Source organism: Palaemon carinicauda, chromosome 40, assembly GCF_036898095.1.
Source record: "Palaemon carinicauda isolate YSFRI2023 chromosome 40, ASM3689809v2, whole genome shotgun sequence".
Classification (NCBI taxonomy): Eukaryota; Metazoa; Arthropoda; class Malacostraca; order Decapoda; family Palaemonidae; genus Palaemon; species Palaemon carinicauda.
In genome coordinates this window covers 64727979-64742815 of record NC_090764.1, presented here as the reverse complement: position 1 = coordinate 64742815, position 14837 = coordinate 64727979, and the positions used below count along the sequence as shown (strand labels likewise).

Below are 14837 nucleotides of genomic sequence, written 5' to 3'. Positions count from 1 at the left end.
GTGGGCCTTGGAAGAATTTCAAGGAGTCCATAGAGATTCTACTTATTTTCAAATTTATAATACTGGAATTAGGAGACTCAATAAAATTCAAACTACTGTACACAATACTTAAAACTGAATGTTTAAATACTACAATTGCATTACGTTTGCTAACGGTATTGGGGTTGTCAAACTCACGGCCCACGTGGTAATTTTGGCCATTAAGATGGTCATAAGTGACTCCCGAAATGACAGGGAGATTTGTTACCTCCTGAAATGACGAGTGTCATGAATATACGTGATACGTGATAAGCGAAAGAAAATTAATAAATAACCTTTATTTTATTACGGCAATAGTAAGAGCAATAATTAATTCATATTGCTATTATAATAATACAGCTATTGCAAGTATTATGAAGAGAAGATGCTTATATGAATAAAAATCACTAACTAGTTTAACGGACCGAAGCCACAGCCATTGCTAGTATCCGAACGCAATCATGAGCGGCCAAAACGTTTTTTCGTAAATACACAGACGGGACGTTAAGTCTCTGTATCTGTACAGTAGATACACCTGCATCACTGTTAGACTTTCGGCGTTTTTTCTCTTTTCAACAGGAATCGTAAGTTGTACTTGGGTTTTTATTCAATTTGTTTTACCTAACTATAATTAAATATATACAGAATTGATGTATCTTTAAAATTAAGTTTTGGAAATTTGTAAACATGTCCAAGCCACTCATGTTCATTGTTAGGAGTCTTACTTTTATTTGTATTAAGGGCAATATTAGACAAGGTTAAGCACACTGGGGAGTGTTTTCTAGATTTAAGGGAGTTCTTATCCATGTCAATTGAAAGTTCTATAATCGATTCCTTCTGGGCTTCCCACAATTTTCACTGGTAATATCAAGGCCGTAAATTATGTGAAAAACTCACGAGACTGATACAGCAACTTTGTTTTGACATGGAATACAAGTATAGTTCCTTGCTCTTTTGTACATCAGTCAGGTGGTTGTATACAGCAAGATTTTGGTCCAGCTTCTTCTCTCTTCGCCAGGAAGATGAAATGTTTCTTGATGTACAAAAAAGAAAAATGTGACTCTTCTCTTCGCCAGGAAGTTGAAATGTTTCTTGATGTAAAAAAAGAAAAATGTGACTACTCTCTTCGCCAGGAAGTTGAAATGTTTCTTGATGTAAAAAAAGAAAAATGTGACTACTCTCTTCGCCAGGAAGTTGAAATGTTTCTTGATGTAAAAAAAGAAAAATGTGACTACTCTCTTCGCCAGGAAGTTGAAATGTTTCTTGATGTAAAAAAAGAAAAATGTGACTACTCTCTTCGCCAGGAAGTTGAAATGTTTCTTGATGTAAAAAAAGAAAAATGTGACTCTTCTCTTCGCCAGGAAGTTGAAATGTTTCTTGATGTAAAAAAAGAAAAATGTGACTACTCTCTTCGCCAGGAAGTTGACATGTTTCTTGATGTAAAAAAAGAAAAATGTGACTACTCTCTTCGCCAGGAAGTTGAAATGTTTCTTGATGTAAAAAAAGAAAAATGTGACTACTCTCTTCGCCAGGAAGTTGAAATGTTTCTTGATGTAAAAAAAGAAAAATGTGACTACTCTCTTCGCCAGGAAGTTGAAATGTTTCTTGATGTAAAAAAAGAAAAATGTGACTACTCTCTTCGCCAGGAAGTTGAAATGTTTCTTGATGTAAAAAAAAAATGTGACTTCTCTCTTCGCCAGGAAGTTGAAATGTTTCTTGATGTAAAAAAAAAAAAAAAAGTGACTTCTCTCTTCGCCAGGAAGTTGAAATGTTTCTTGATGTAAAAAAAAAAGTGACTTCTCTCTTCGCCAGGAAGTTGAAATGTTTCTTGATGTAAAAAAAATGTGACTTCTCTCTTTGCCAGGAAGTTGAAATGTTTCTTGATGTAAAAAAAAAGTGACTTCTCTCTTCGCCAGGAAGTTGAAATGTTTCTTGATGTAAAAAAAAATGTGACTTCTCTCTTCGCCAGGAAGTTGAAATGTTTCTTGATGTAAAAAAAAAAAGTGACTTCTCTCTTCGCCAGGAAGTTGAAATGTTTCTTGATGTAAAAAAAATGTGACTTCTCTCTTCGCCAGGAAGTTGAAATGTTTCTTGATGTAAAAAAAAATGTGACTTCTCTCTTCGCCAGGAAGTTGAAATGTTTCTTGATGTAAAAAAAAAAGTGACTTCTCTCTTCGCCAGGAAGTTGAAATGTTTCTTGATGTAAAAAAAAAGTGACTTCTCTCTTCGCCAGGAAGTTGAAATGTTTCTTGATGTAAAAAAAAAAAAGTGACTTCTCTCTTCGCCAGGAAGTTGAAATGTTTCTTGATGTAAAAAAAAAAGTGACTTCTCTCTTCGCCAGGAAGTTGAAATGTTTCTTGATGTAAAAAAAATGTGACTTCTCTCTTTGCCAGGAAGTTGAAATGTTTCTTGATGTAAAAAAAAAAGTGACTTCTCTCTTCGCCAGGAAGTTGAAATGTTTCTTGATGTAAAAAAAAATGTGACTTCTCTCTTCGCCAGGAAGTTGAAATGTTTCTTGATGTAAAAAAAAAATGTGACTTCTCTCTTCGCCGGGAAGTTGAAATGTTTCTTGATGTAAAAAAAAAAGTGTGCCTTCTCTCTTCGCCAGGAAGTTGAAATGTTTCTTGATGTAAAAAAAAAAGTGTGACTTCTCTCTTCGCCAGGAAGTTGAAATGTTTCTTGATGTACAAAAAAAATGTGACTTCTCTCTTCGCCAGGAAGTTGAAATGTTTCTTGATGTAAAAAAAATGTGACTTCTCTCTTCGCCAGGAAGTTGAAATGTTTCTTGATGTAAAAAAAAAAAAAAAAGTGACTTCTCTCTTCGCCAGGAAGTTGAAATGTTTCTTGATGTAAAAAAAAATTTGACTTCTCTCTTCGCCAGGAAGTTGGAATGTTTCTTGATGTAAAAAAAAAATGTGACTTCTCTCTTCGCCAGGAAGTTGGAATGTTTCTTGATGTAAAAAAAAAAGTGACTTCTCTCTTCGCCAGGAAGTTGAAATGTTTCTTGATGTAAAAAAAAAAGTGACTTCTCTCTTCGCCAGGAAGTTGGAATGTTTCTTGATGTAAAAAAAAAAGTGTGCCTTCTCTCTTCGCCAGGAAGTTGAAATGTTTCTTGATGTAAAAAAAAAAGTGTGACTTCTCTCTTCGCCAGGAAGTTGAAATGTTTCTTGATGTAAAAAAAAATGTGACTTCTCTCTTCGCCAGGAAGTTGAAATGTTTCTTGATGTAAAAAAAAAAAGTGACTTCTCTCTTCGCCAGGAAGTTGAAATGTTTCTTGATGTAAAAAAAATGTGACTTCTCTCTTCGCCAGGAAGTTGAAATGTTTCTTGATGTAAAAAAAAATGTGACTTCTCTCTTCGCCAGGAAGTTGAAATGTTTCTTGATGTAAAAAAAAAAGTGACTTCTCTCTTCGCCAGGAAGTTGAAATGTTTCTTGATGTAAAAAAAAAGTGACTTCTCTCTTCGCCAGGAAGTTGAAATGTTTCTTGATGTAAAAAAAAAAAAGTGACTTCTCTCTTCGCCAGGAAGTTGAAATGTTTCTTGATGTAAAAAAAAAAGTGACTTCTCTCTTCGCCAGGAAGTTGAAATGTTTCTTGATGTAAAAAAAATGTGACTTCTCTCTTTGCCAGGAAGTTGAAATGTTTCTTGATGTAAAAAAAAAAGTGACTTCTCTCTTCGCCAGGAAGTTGAAATGTTTCTTGATGTAAAAAAAAATGTGACTTCTCTCTTCGCCAGGAAGTTGAAATGTTTCTTGATGTAAAAAAAAAATGTGACTTCTCTCTTCGCCGGGAAGTTGAAATGTTTCTTGATGTAAAAAAAAAAGTGTGCCTTCTCTCTTCGCCAGGAAGTTGAAATGTTTCTTGATGTAAAAAAAAAAGTGTGACTTCTCTCTTCGCCAGGAAGTTGAAATGTTTCTTGATGTACAAAAAAAATGTGACTTCTCTCTTCGCCAGGAAGTTGAAATGTTTCTTGATGTAAAAAAAATGTGACTTCTCTCTTCGCCAGGAAGTTGAAATGTTTCTTGATGTAAAAAAAAAAAAAAAAGTGACTTCTCTCTTCGCCAGGAAGTTGAAATGTTTCTTGATGTAAAAAAAAATTTGACTTCTCTCTTCGCCAGGAAGTTGGAATGTTTCTTGATGTAAAAAAAAAATGTGACTTCTCTCTTCGCCAGGAAGTTGGAATGTTTCTTGATGTAAAAAAAAAAAAAAAGGGACTTCTCTCTTCGCCAGGAAGTTGAAATGTTTCTTGATGTAAAAAAAAAATGTGACTTCTCTCTTCGCCAGGAAGTTGAAATGTTTCTTGATGTAAAAAAAAAATGTGACTTCTCTCTTCGCCAGGAAGTTGAAATGTTTCTTGATGTAAAAGAAAAATGTGACTTCTCTCTTCGCCAGGAAGTTGAAATGTTTCTTGATGTAAAAAAAAAAGTGACTTCTCTCTTCGCCAGGAAGTTGAAATGTTTCTTGATGTAAAAAAAAAAAGTGACTTCTCTCTTCGCCAGGAAGTTGAAATGTTTCTTGATGTAAAAAAAAAAGTGACTTCTCTCTTCGCCAGGAAGTTGAAATGTTTCTTGATGTAAAAAAAAAAGTGACTTCTCTCTTCGCCAGGAAGTTGAAATGTTTCTTGATGTAAAAAAAATGTGACTTCTCTCTTTGCCAGGAAGTTGAAATGTTTCTTGATGTAAAAAAAAAAGTGACTTCTCTCTTCGCCAGGAAGTTGAAATGTTTCTTGATGTAAAAAAAAATGTGACTTCTCTCTTCGCCAGGAAGTTGAAATGTTTCTTGATGTAAAAAAAAAATGTGACTTCTCTCTTCGCCGGGAAGTTGAAATGTTTCTTGATGTAAAAGAAAAATGTGACTTCTCTCTTCGCCAGGAAGTTGAAATGTTTCTTGATGTAAAAAAAAAAAATGTGACTTCTCTCTTCGCCAGGAAGTTGAAATGTTTCTTGATGTAAAAAAAAAAAAAATGTGACTTCTCTCTTCGCCAGGAAGTTGAAATGTTTCTTGATGTAAAAGAAAAATGTGACTTCTCTCTTCGCCAGGAAGTTGAAATGTTTCTTGATGTAAAAAAAAAATGTGACTTCTCTCTTCGCCAGGAAGTTGAAATGTTTCTTGATGTAAAAAAAATGTGACTTCTCTCTTCGCCAGGAAGTTGAAATGTTTCTTGATGTAAAAAAAATGTGACTTCTCTCTTCGCCAGGAAGTTGAAATGTTTCTTGATGTAAAAAAAAATGTGACTTCTCTCTTCGCCAGGAAGTTGAAATGTTTCTTGATGTAAAAAAAATGTGACTTCTCTCTTCGCCAGGAAGTTGAAATGTTTCTTGATGTAAAAAAAAAAAGTGACTTCTCTCTTCGCCAGGAAGTTGAAATGTTTCTTGATGTAAAAAAAAATGTGACTTCTCTCTTCGCCAGGAAGTTGAAATGTTTCTTGATGTAAAAAAAATGTGACTTCTCTCTTCGCCAGGAAGTTGAAATGTTTCTTGATGTAAAAAAAATGTGACTTCTCTCTTCGCCAGGAAGTTGAAATGTTTCTTGATGTAAAAAAAAATGTGACTTCTCTCTTCGCCAGGAAGTTGAAATGTTTTTTGATGTAAAAAAAAATGTGACTTCTCTCTTCGCCAGGAAGTTGAAATGTTTCTTGATGTAAAAAAAAAAGTGACTTCTCTCTTCGCCAGGAAGTTGAAATGTTTCTTGATGTAAAATAAAAAGTGACTTCTCTCTTCGCCAGGAAGTTGAAATGTTTCTTGATGTAAAAAAAAAAATGTTACTTCTCTCTTCGCCAGGAAGTTGAAATGTTTCTTGATGTAAAAAAAAAATGTGACTTCTCTCTTCGCCAGGAAGTTGAAATGTTTCTTGATGTAAAAAAAAATGTGACTTCTCTCTTCGCCAGGAAGTTGAAATGTTTCTTGATGTAAAAAAAAAATGTGACTTCTCTCTTCGCCAGGAAGTTGAAATGTTCTTGATGTAAAAAAAAAAAAAATGTGTGACTTCTCTCTTCGCCAGGTAGTTGAAATGTTTCTTGATGTACAAAAAGAAAAGTGTGACTCCTCCCTTCGCCAGGAAGTTGAAATGTTCTTGATGTAAAAAAAAAAAAATGTGTGACTTCTCTCTTCGCCAGGTAGTTGAAATGTTTCTTGATGTACAAAAAGAAAAGTTAACTCCTCCCTTCGCCAGGAAGTTGAAATGTTCTTGATGTAAAAAAAAAAAAAGGTGTGACTTCTCTCTTCGCCAGGAAGTTGAAATGTTTCTTGATGTACAAAAAGAAAAGTGTGACTTCTCCCTTCGCCAGGAAGTTGAAATGTTTCTTGATGTACAAAAAGAAAAAAAAAAAGGTGTGACTTCTCTCTTCGCCAGGAAGTTGAAATGTTTCTTGATGCACCATAAAAAAAAGTGTGACTTCTCTCTTCGCCAGGAAGTTGAAATGTTTCTTGATGTACAAAAAAAAAAAAAGTGTGACTTCTCTCTTCGCCAGGAAGTTGAAATGTTTCTTGATGTACAAAAAAAAAAAAAAGTGTGACTTCTCCCTTCGCCAGGAAGTTGAAATGTTTCTTGATGTACAAAAAGAAAAAAAAAAGGTGTGACTTCTCTCTTCGCCAGGAAGTTGAAATGTTTCTTGATGCACCATAAAAAAAATGTGACTTCTCTCTTCGCCAGGAAGTTGAAATGTTTCTTGATGTAAAAAAAAATGTGACTTCTCTCTCTGCCAGGAAGTTGAAATGTTTCTTGATGTAAAAAAAAATGTGACTTCTCTCTTCGCCAGGAAGTTGAAATGTTTCTTGATGTAAAAAAAATGTGACTTCTCTCTTTGCCAGGAAGTTGAAATGTTTCTTGATGTAAAAAAAATGTGACTTCTCTCTTCGCCAGGAAGTTGAAATGTTTCTTGATGTAAAAAAAATGTGACTTCTCTCTTCGCCAGGAAGTTGAAATGTTTCTTGATGTAAAAAAAATGTGACTTCTCTCTTCGCCAGGAAGTTGAAATGTTTCTTGATGTAAAAAAAAATGTGACTTCTCTCTTCGCCAGGAAGTTGAAATGTTTCTTGATGTAAAAAAAATGTGACTTCTCTCTTGCCAGGAAGTTGAAATGTTTCTTGATGTAAAAAAAAAAGTGACTTCTCTCTTCGCCAGGAAGTTGAAATGTTTCTTGATGTAAAAAAAAAAGTGACTTCTCTCTTCGCCAGGAAGTTGAAATGTTTCTTGATGTACAAAAAGAAAAGTGTGACTTCTCCCTTCGCCAGGAAGTTGAAATGTTTCTTGATGTACAAAAAGAAAAAAAAAAGTGTGACTTCTCTCTTCGCCAGGAAGTTGAAATGTTTCTTGATGTACAAAAAGAAAAAAAAAAGGTGTGACTTCTCTCTTCGCCAGGAAGTTGAAATGTTTCTTGATGCACCATAAAAAAAATGTGACTTCTCTCTTTGCCAGGAAGTTGAAATGTTTCTTGATGTAAAAAAAAATGTGACTTCTCTCTTCGCCAGGAAGTTGAAATGTTTCTTGATGTAAAAAAAATGTGACTTCTCTCTTTGCCAGGAAGTTGAAATGTTTCTTGATGTAAAAAAAATGTGACTTCTCTCTTCGCCAGGAAGTTGAAATGTTTCTTGATGTAAAAAAAATGTGACTTCTCTCTTCGCCAGGAAGTTGAAATGTTTCTTGATGTAAAAAAAATGTGACTTCTCTCTTCGCCAGGAAGTTGAAATGTTTCTTGATGTAAAAAAAAATGTGACTTCTCTCTTCGCCAGGAAGTTGAAATGTTTCTTGATGTAAAAAAAATGTGACTTCTCTCTTCGCCAGGAAGTTGAAATGTTTCTTGATGTAAAAAAAAAAGTGACTTCTCTCTTCGCCAGGAAGTTGAAATGTTTCTTGATGTAAAAAAAAAAGTGACTTCTCTCTTCGCCAGGAAGTTGAAATGTTTCTTGATGTACAAAAAGAAAAGTGTGACTTCTCCCTTCGCCAGGAAGTTGAAATGTTTCTTGATGTACAAAAAGAAAAAAAAAAAGTGTGACTTCTCTCTTCGCCAGGAAGTTGAAATGTTTCTTGATGTACAAAAAAAAAAAAGTGTGACTTCTCTCTTCGCCAGGAAGTTGAAATGTTTCTTGATGTAAAAAAAAAAAAAAAAAAGGTGTGACTTCTCTCTTCGCCAGGAAATTGAAATGTTTCTTGATGTAAAAAAAAAAAGGTGTGACTTCTCTCTTCGCCAGTAAATTGAAATGTTTCTTGATGTAAAAAAAAAAAATAAATAAAAGTGTGACTTCTCTCTTCGCTAGTAAATTGAAATGTTTCTTGATGTAAAAAAAAAAATAAATAAAAGTGTGACTTCTCTCTTCGCCAGTAAATTGAAATGTTTCTTGATGTAAAAAAAAAAAATAAATAAAAGTGTGACTTCTCTCTTCGCCAGTAAATTGAAATGTTTCTTGATGTAAAAAAAAAAAAAAAATAAAAGTGTGACTTCTCTCTTCGCTAGTAAATTGAAATGTATCTTGATGTAAAAAAAAAATAAAAGGTGTGACTTCTCTCTTCGCCAGGAAATTGAAATGTTTCTTGATGTAAAAAAATAAAAGGTGTGACTTCTCTCTTCGCCAGGAAGTTGAAATGTTTCTTGATGTAAAAAAAAAAAAGTGTGACTTCTCTCTTCGCCAGGAAATTGAAATGTTTCTTGATGTAAAAAAATAAAAGGTGTGACTTCTCTCTTCGCCAGGAAGTTGAAATGTTTCTTGATGTACAAAAAGAAAAAAAAAAGGTGTGACTTCTCTCTTCGCCAGGAAGTTGAAATGTTTCTTGATGCACCATAAAAAAAAGTGTGACTTCTCTCTTCGCCAGGAAGTTGAAATGTTTCTTGATGTAAAAAAAATGTGAATTCTCTCTTCGCCAGGAAGTTGAAATGTTTCTTGATGTAAAAAAAAATGTGACTTCTCTCTTCGCCAGGAAGTTGAATTGTTTCTTGATGTAAAAAAAAATTTGACTTCTCTCTTCGCCAGGAAGTTGAAATGTTTCTTGATGTAAAAAAAGGGTGTGACTTCTCTCTTCGCCAGGAAGTTGAAATGTTTCTTGATGTAAAAAAAAATGTGACTTCTCTCTTCGCCAGGAAGTTGAAATGTTTCTTGATGTAAAAAAAAATGTGACTTCTCTCTTCGCCAGGAAGTTGAAATGTTTCTTGATGTACAAAAAATGTGACTCCTCCCTTCGCCAGGAAGTTGAAATGTTTCTTGATGTAAAAAAAAAATTGACTTCTCTCTTCGCCAGGAAGTTGAAATGTTTCTTGATGTAAAAAAAAATTGACTTCTCTCTTCGCCAGGAAGTTGAATTGTTTCTTGATGTAAAAAAAAAGTGTGCCTTCTCCCTTCGCCAGGAAGTTGAAATGTTTCTTGATATACAAAAAGAAAAGTGTGACTTCTCTCTTCGCCAGGAAGTTGAAATGTTTCTTGATGTAATAAAAAAAATGTGACTTCTCTCTTCGCCAGGAAGTTGAATTGTTTCTTGATGTAAAAAAAAATTTGACTTCTCTCTTCGCCAGGAAGTTGAAATGTTTCTTGATGTAAAAAAAGGGTGTGACTTCTCTCTTCGCCAGGAAGTTGAAATGTTTCTTGATGTAAAAAAAAATGTGACTTCTCTCTTCGCCAGGAAGTTGAAATGTTTCTTGATGTAAAAAAAAATGTGACTTCTCTCTTCGCCAGGAAGTTGAAATGTTTCTTGATGTACAAAAAATGTGACTCCTCCCTTCGCCAGGAAGTTGAAATGTTTCTTGATGTAAAAAAAATATTGACTTCTCTCTTCGCCAGGAAGTTGAAATGTTTCTTGATGTAAAAAAAAATTGACTTCTCTCTTCGCCAGGAAGTTGAATTGTTTCTTGATGTAAAAAAAAAGTGTGCCTTCTCCCTTCGCCAGGAAGTTGAAATGTTTCTTGATGTACAAAAAAAAAAAAATGTGACTTCTCTCTTCGCCAGGAAGTTGCATTGTTTCTTGATATACAAAAAGAAAAGTGTGACTTCTCTCTTCGCCAGGAAGTTGAAATGTTTCTTGATGTAAAAAAAATGTGACTTCTCTCTTCGCCAGTAAGTTGAAATGTTTCTTGATATACAAAAATAAAAGTGTGACTTCTTTCTTCGCCAGGAAGTTGAAATGTTTCTTGATGTACAAAAAGAAAAGTGTGACTTCTTTCTTCGCCAGGAAGTTGAAATGTTTCTTGATATACAAAAAGAAAAGTGTGACTTCTCTCTTCGCCAGGAAGTTGAAATGTTTCATGATGTACAAAAAGAAAAGTGTGACTTCTCCCTTCGCCAGGAAGTTGAAATGTTTCTTGATGTACAAAAAGAAAAGTGTGACTTCTCTCTTCACCAGGAAGTTGAAATGTTTCTTGATGTACAAAAAAAAAAAATGTGACTTCTCTCTTCGCCAGGAAGTTGAAAAGTTTCTTGATGTACAAAAAGAAAAAAAAATGTGTGACTTCTCTCTTCGCCAGGAAGTTGAAATGTTTCATGATGTACAAAAAGAAAAGTGTGACTTCTCTCTTCGCCAGGAAGTTGAAATGTTTCTTGATGTACAAAAATAAAAATAAAAGGTGTGACTCCTCCCTTCCCCAGGAAGTTGAATTGTTTCTTGATGTACAAAAAGAAAGAAAAAGGTGTGACTTCTCCCTTCGGCAGGAAGTTGAAATGTTTCTTGATGTACCATAAAAAAAAGTGTGACTTCTCGGTTCACCAGGAAGTTGAAATGTTTCTTGATGTAAAAAAAAAAAAAAAATAAAAAAAAAGGTGATACTTCTCTCTTCGCCGGGAAGTTGAAATGTTTCTTGATGTACCAAAAAAAAAAAATAGTGTGATTTCGCTCTTCGTCAGGAAGTTGAAATGTTTCTTGATGTACAAAAAAAAAAAAAAAAAAAAAAAGAAAGAAATAGTGTGACTTATCCTTTCGCCAGGAAGTTGAAATGTTTCATGGTGTACAGATAATTTTTTATCTGTTGGAGATAATGCAATATGAACATTGAGCTCTTCCTTGCTTATTTCGTGGACATTTTAAATCTTCCAGTTTTCAACCAGTTGAACATGAGACTCCAAGGAGAGGCTTCAATCTTGACTAGCCACCGTGATTCAAAACATGCATTTATGGATAAACTGGACCTGTACAAGAAGAGAGCAAGCATAGGAAAATTTATGACGTCTCAGCTAGAGGAAAAATTTTGCCAGTACTATACAGACTTAAGCCCTCAGCATACAGGATTACTAATAAAAAATACGTTCTTATGTCAGTTTGATGATGTGTTAGAAGACACACAAAAAGAGTTAATTGAACTTATCCATGAATCAACAGCCAAGAATGTTTTCCAGTCAACCTCCTTCTGGTCTTCAGTGATGGAATCATATCCAAAAAATGAGTGATCTGACAGTTTGAGTTCTTTTGCCTTTTGCTTCAACCTACCCGTGCAAAAGTGGGTTTTTTTCATTACTTGCAGTAAAAGCAGGATAAGAAACAAGCTGTCTGTGGAAGATTTGAAGTGTGCAATGGCTGCCACTGAGTCAAGATTTCATGAGCTGGTTGTTCAAAACCAACAAGAAAAGTTCCATATTTTTTTTTTGCAACCAATGAAAAGTTTCTTGCACTGCTGTTTTGTGTATATTTTTATTTTATCCACATATGTTCAGTATTTATTTTTATTTTTATTCATATATGTGCTTGCAAGGTCAAAAATAGGACAAGTATTATGCACATAGTTTTTGCATACAATACCTAGAACTATAAAACATTAACCTAAAATTTTTCTTATGTATGTTGCTTAAATAAAAAAAAAAAATGTTGAACGTAATGTTTTCTGATTTCATATAAATAGGCCCACAGCTTAATCTGCATAACAATGGAAGGAATTGTGTATTGATATTCATTAACAGGTGAAAAAGTACCTGGACCAAGTTTCTCAAGCTGTTTTTGCTTAGTCACCATAAAATCGGTTTTGTTTTAAATTGATTGTGTTGTTTAACAGTCATCCATTCCCTAACACTGGTAAGAACTTGTTTTAATAGCAGTTCATTCATGGAGAAGGATTAAGTTTGAGAATGATCAGATTGATTGAATTTTGTGTGTATATATATATATATATATATATATATATATATATATATATATATATATATATATATATATATATATATATACACACACACACACACACACATATATATATATATATATATATATATATATATATATATATATATATATATATATATATATATATATGTGTGTGTATATATATATATATATATATATATATATATATATATATATATATATATATATATATATATATATATATATATATATATATATATATATGTGTGTGTATATATATATATATATATATATATATATATATATATATATATATATATATATATATATATATATATATATATATATATATATATATATATATAACACAGAGTAGAGTAGAATATTCCGTAAAAGAGCATATATATCAAATAGAGTAAATAAAAATGTTCTAAAATAAAGTTCTAATTTATTAGATTTAGCAACAAGAAATAACTTTTATCTTTAGATAAGATAAACTAAATAAAATGTAATTTCCCAATTTCTTTTCTGACTAACCATGAAGAATATAACTACATCATCATCACAACCTTTGTAAACAAAGTGGAAATAACACTAAACACACATGGGCAAGACAAGTAACAAACATTATTTTTTGCTTTTCATAGAAGGTAAGATGTGTCACAAAATATGAGTTATAATTTCTCTTGATATAATAGATTATATGATATTTTTGAGTTTGAATGTGTCTCATAAGTCAACGTTAATGTTATGACATGGTCCAAGTTCAACTTGTTGAAGTTCAAACTTTCGGCGGTGTTATTTCAATGACTTAATAGAATAATCCTCATTTATTTTGGTGGGTTTATTCCATTAAGTCAAAGGCAAATACCTAAAGATTTTTCGAAAACGAATTAGACATTTATGAGGTAGATTTTTAAAAAAGTGGATTTCATGAAATCGTAAAATGATTTAAAGGCTGCGCATTAATGACAGAGACAAGGGATAGTGACATTGTCTTAGCAAGCAGAACAATGCCCTAGAGATTGACTATAGACACATATGCTCAGTGCCCAAGCCCCCTCCCTCCTCTCTCCAACCCACCTAGGCCTAAGGAGGGCCAGGTAATGGCTGCTGATGACTCAGCATAGACCTATGTGCTCCCCCAAACCCCTCCCATCCTTAGCTCACAAGGATGGTGACGTCGCAGCGACTAAAGGAACTAACGAGTTTGAGCGGGACTCGAAGCCCAGTCTGGCGTTCACCAGTCAGGGTCGACACCATATCTATCGGGGTCTTAGGCCTCCTTTGTATATCAGCAACCAGTGCCTTCCATATGCATAGAAAATTGGAATTTGCTTCCCATTTTTGAGTCTGTTATTCTGCAAAACCTCTACTCAAGAACACCCTCTAAGCTAAACTTCCCCACCTAACCTAACCTAACTTACAAGCCGTGTCCTTACCTAACAGGGGTGCTAACGCTCCTCCCCAACCCCCCTTACCCTGCCGTATGCTTAGCCGGGCGTCATCACACACATGTGACCGATATCATACATGCAAACCCCCCTTACACTGTGTCATTAACTTGCCCTAAGACAGGTCATAACCTTGTATTTAATTCTCTAACTGATTCCCAAATGAAACTTTTTTCATCCCTACATGAATAGAAAGCTGAAATGGTTATTAACCTTTGAACTAGGAAAATAAAGGTTAAATATACTGTATACTTTAATTTCTAACCATATACTGTACTATCTATGAACCATACATTATGTAATTTTATTATAGAATTGTACAATATTAGTCAGGACATTGAAACACACACGTGAAAAGATGGTATTTGTTTACAAGAGCATGTTTTCCATTTACTCCAAAATTATGCATTGCTGCAGCTCTCTTCTCTTTGTACTGTACAGTAATTAGGAGGTTCTTCAAATGCTGGGAAAGCAAAAAATAGCAAGATATGTTGCGGGAGGAGTTGGTGAAGGAGGTACTAAGCGACCAGGAACTGACTCGTCAACATAGTCAATCAAAGAGAAGTGTGTGACGTCAGCGTATATTTGGTATATATTCAAAATGGATACTAAATTAAAAATGGATCACTTACTTAAAAGTGTCACTATTTTTTAATTGTATATTTTATTTGGTATTACTTGACAATAAATCTTATTTTTTTAAGAAACTTTTTACGAGAAAGACTATTTTTGCAGTGTATGACTGTTTTCATTGGTGGGAAATTGGCAGGCATCCTTAGGCAGTGGTCAATAGATGGCATTAGTGTAGCAAAACGTCGTCTGAGGAAACTAGTCATTCTCAAAATAGTTTCTTTAAAACAAGACTTTAATATGTTTTATATCAAATATTTACCAACTATGAAATATACATTTCACAAATAGTGACACTTTTAATTTATTATATATTTTGAATATATACCAAATGTACGCTGACGTCACAAACCTCTCTTTGGTTGACTTTGTTGACGAGTCGGTTCCTTAGTGATGACGCCACAATCCTATTACATAATCTGCATAGTATGACTTGCATTATGTGATTTATTTTCTTTTTTTGCAAGAATGTTTTAAAATTTCAGCTTACTAAGCATAAGTATGTTTATAATGTAGGGAAATATATTATTTTCAAATATATATTTGTCCTACTAGTATATTTCCCTTAGTCAATTTGCTATTTAGAGTTTTTCTCGAGCGTACAGTCATTTTACGCTTGTATTTCTAAGGGAGATGTCAGATATTAAACGATCGTTTGTTCCGTAACCGAAATACAAACCACGCGA

The 14837-nt window shown here is 33.5% G+C and overlaps 2 protein-coding genes across 3 annotated transcripts in view; both read left to right on the top strand.

Moving 5' to 3' along the window:
- Positions 1 to 482: 482 nt before the first annotated feature.
- Positions 483 to 14837, top strand: part of LOC137631826 (uncharacterized) — a 90896-nt gene continuing 76541 nt past the window's right edge. The window contains exon 1 of one of the 2 annotated variants that reach the window (XM_068363831.1): positions 483 to 602. The gene's annotated coding sequence lies outside the window, so the exon portion shown is untranslated. Of the gene's footprint in view, positions 603 to 12577; positions 12718 to 14837 lie in introns of those variants that run through there. The other variant, XM_068363830.1, reaches the window with a different exon arrangement.
- On the top strand, positions 10978 to 11379 carry LOC137631943 (uncharacterized). The gene has a single exon (XM_068363943.1). It carries the CDS (start codon positions 10978 to 10980, stop codon positions 11377 to 11379), a length of 402 nt encoding a protein of 133 aa, XP_068220044.1.

Excerpts from the sequence above, each read along its gene's own strand:
- LOC137631943 (XM_068363943.1), top strand. The coding sequence starts at position 10,978 with ATGAACATTGAGCTCTTCCTTGCTTATTTCGTGGACATTTTAAATCTT.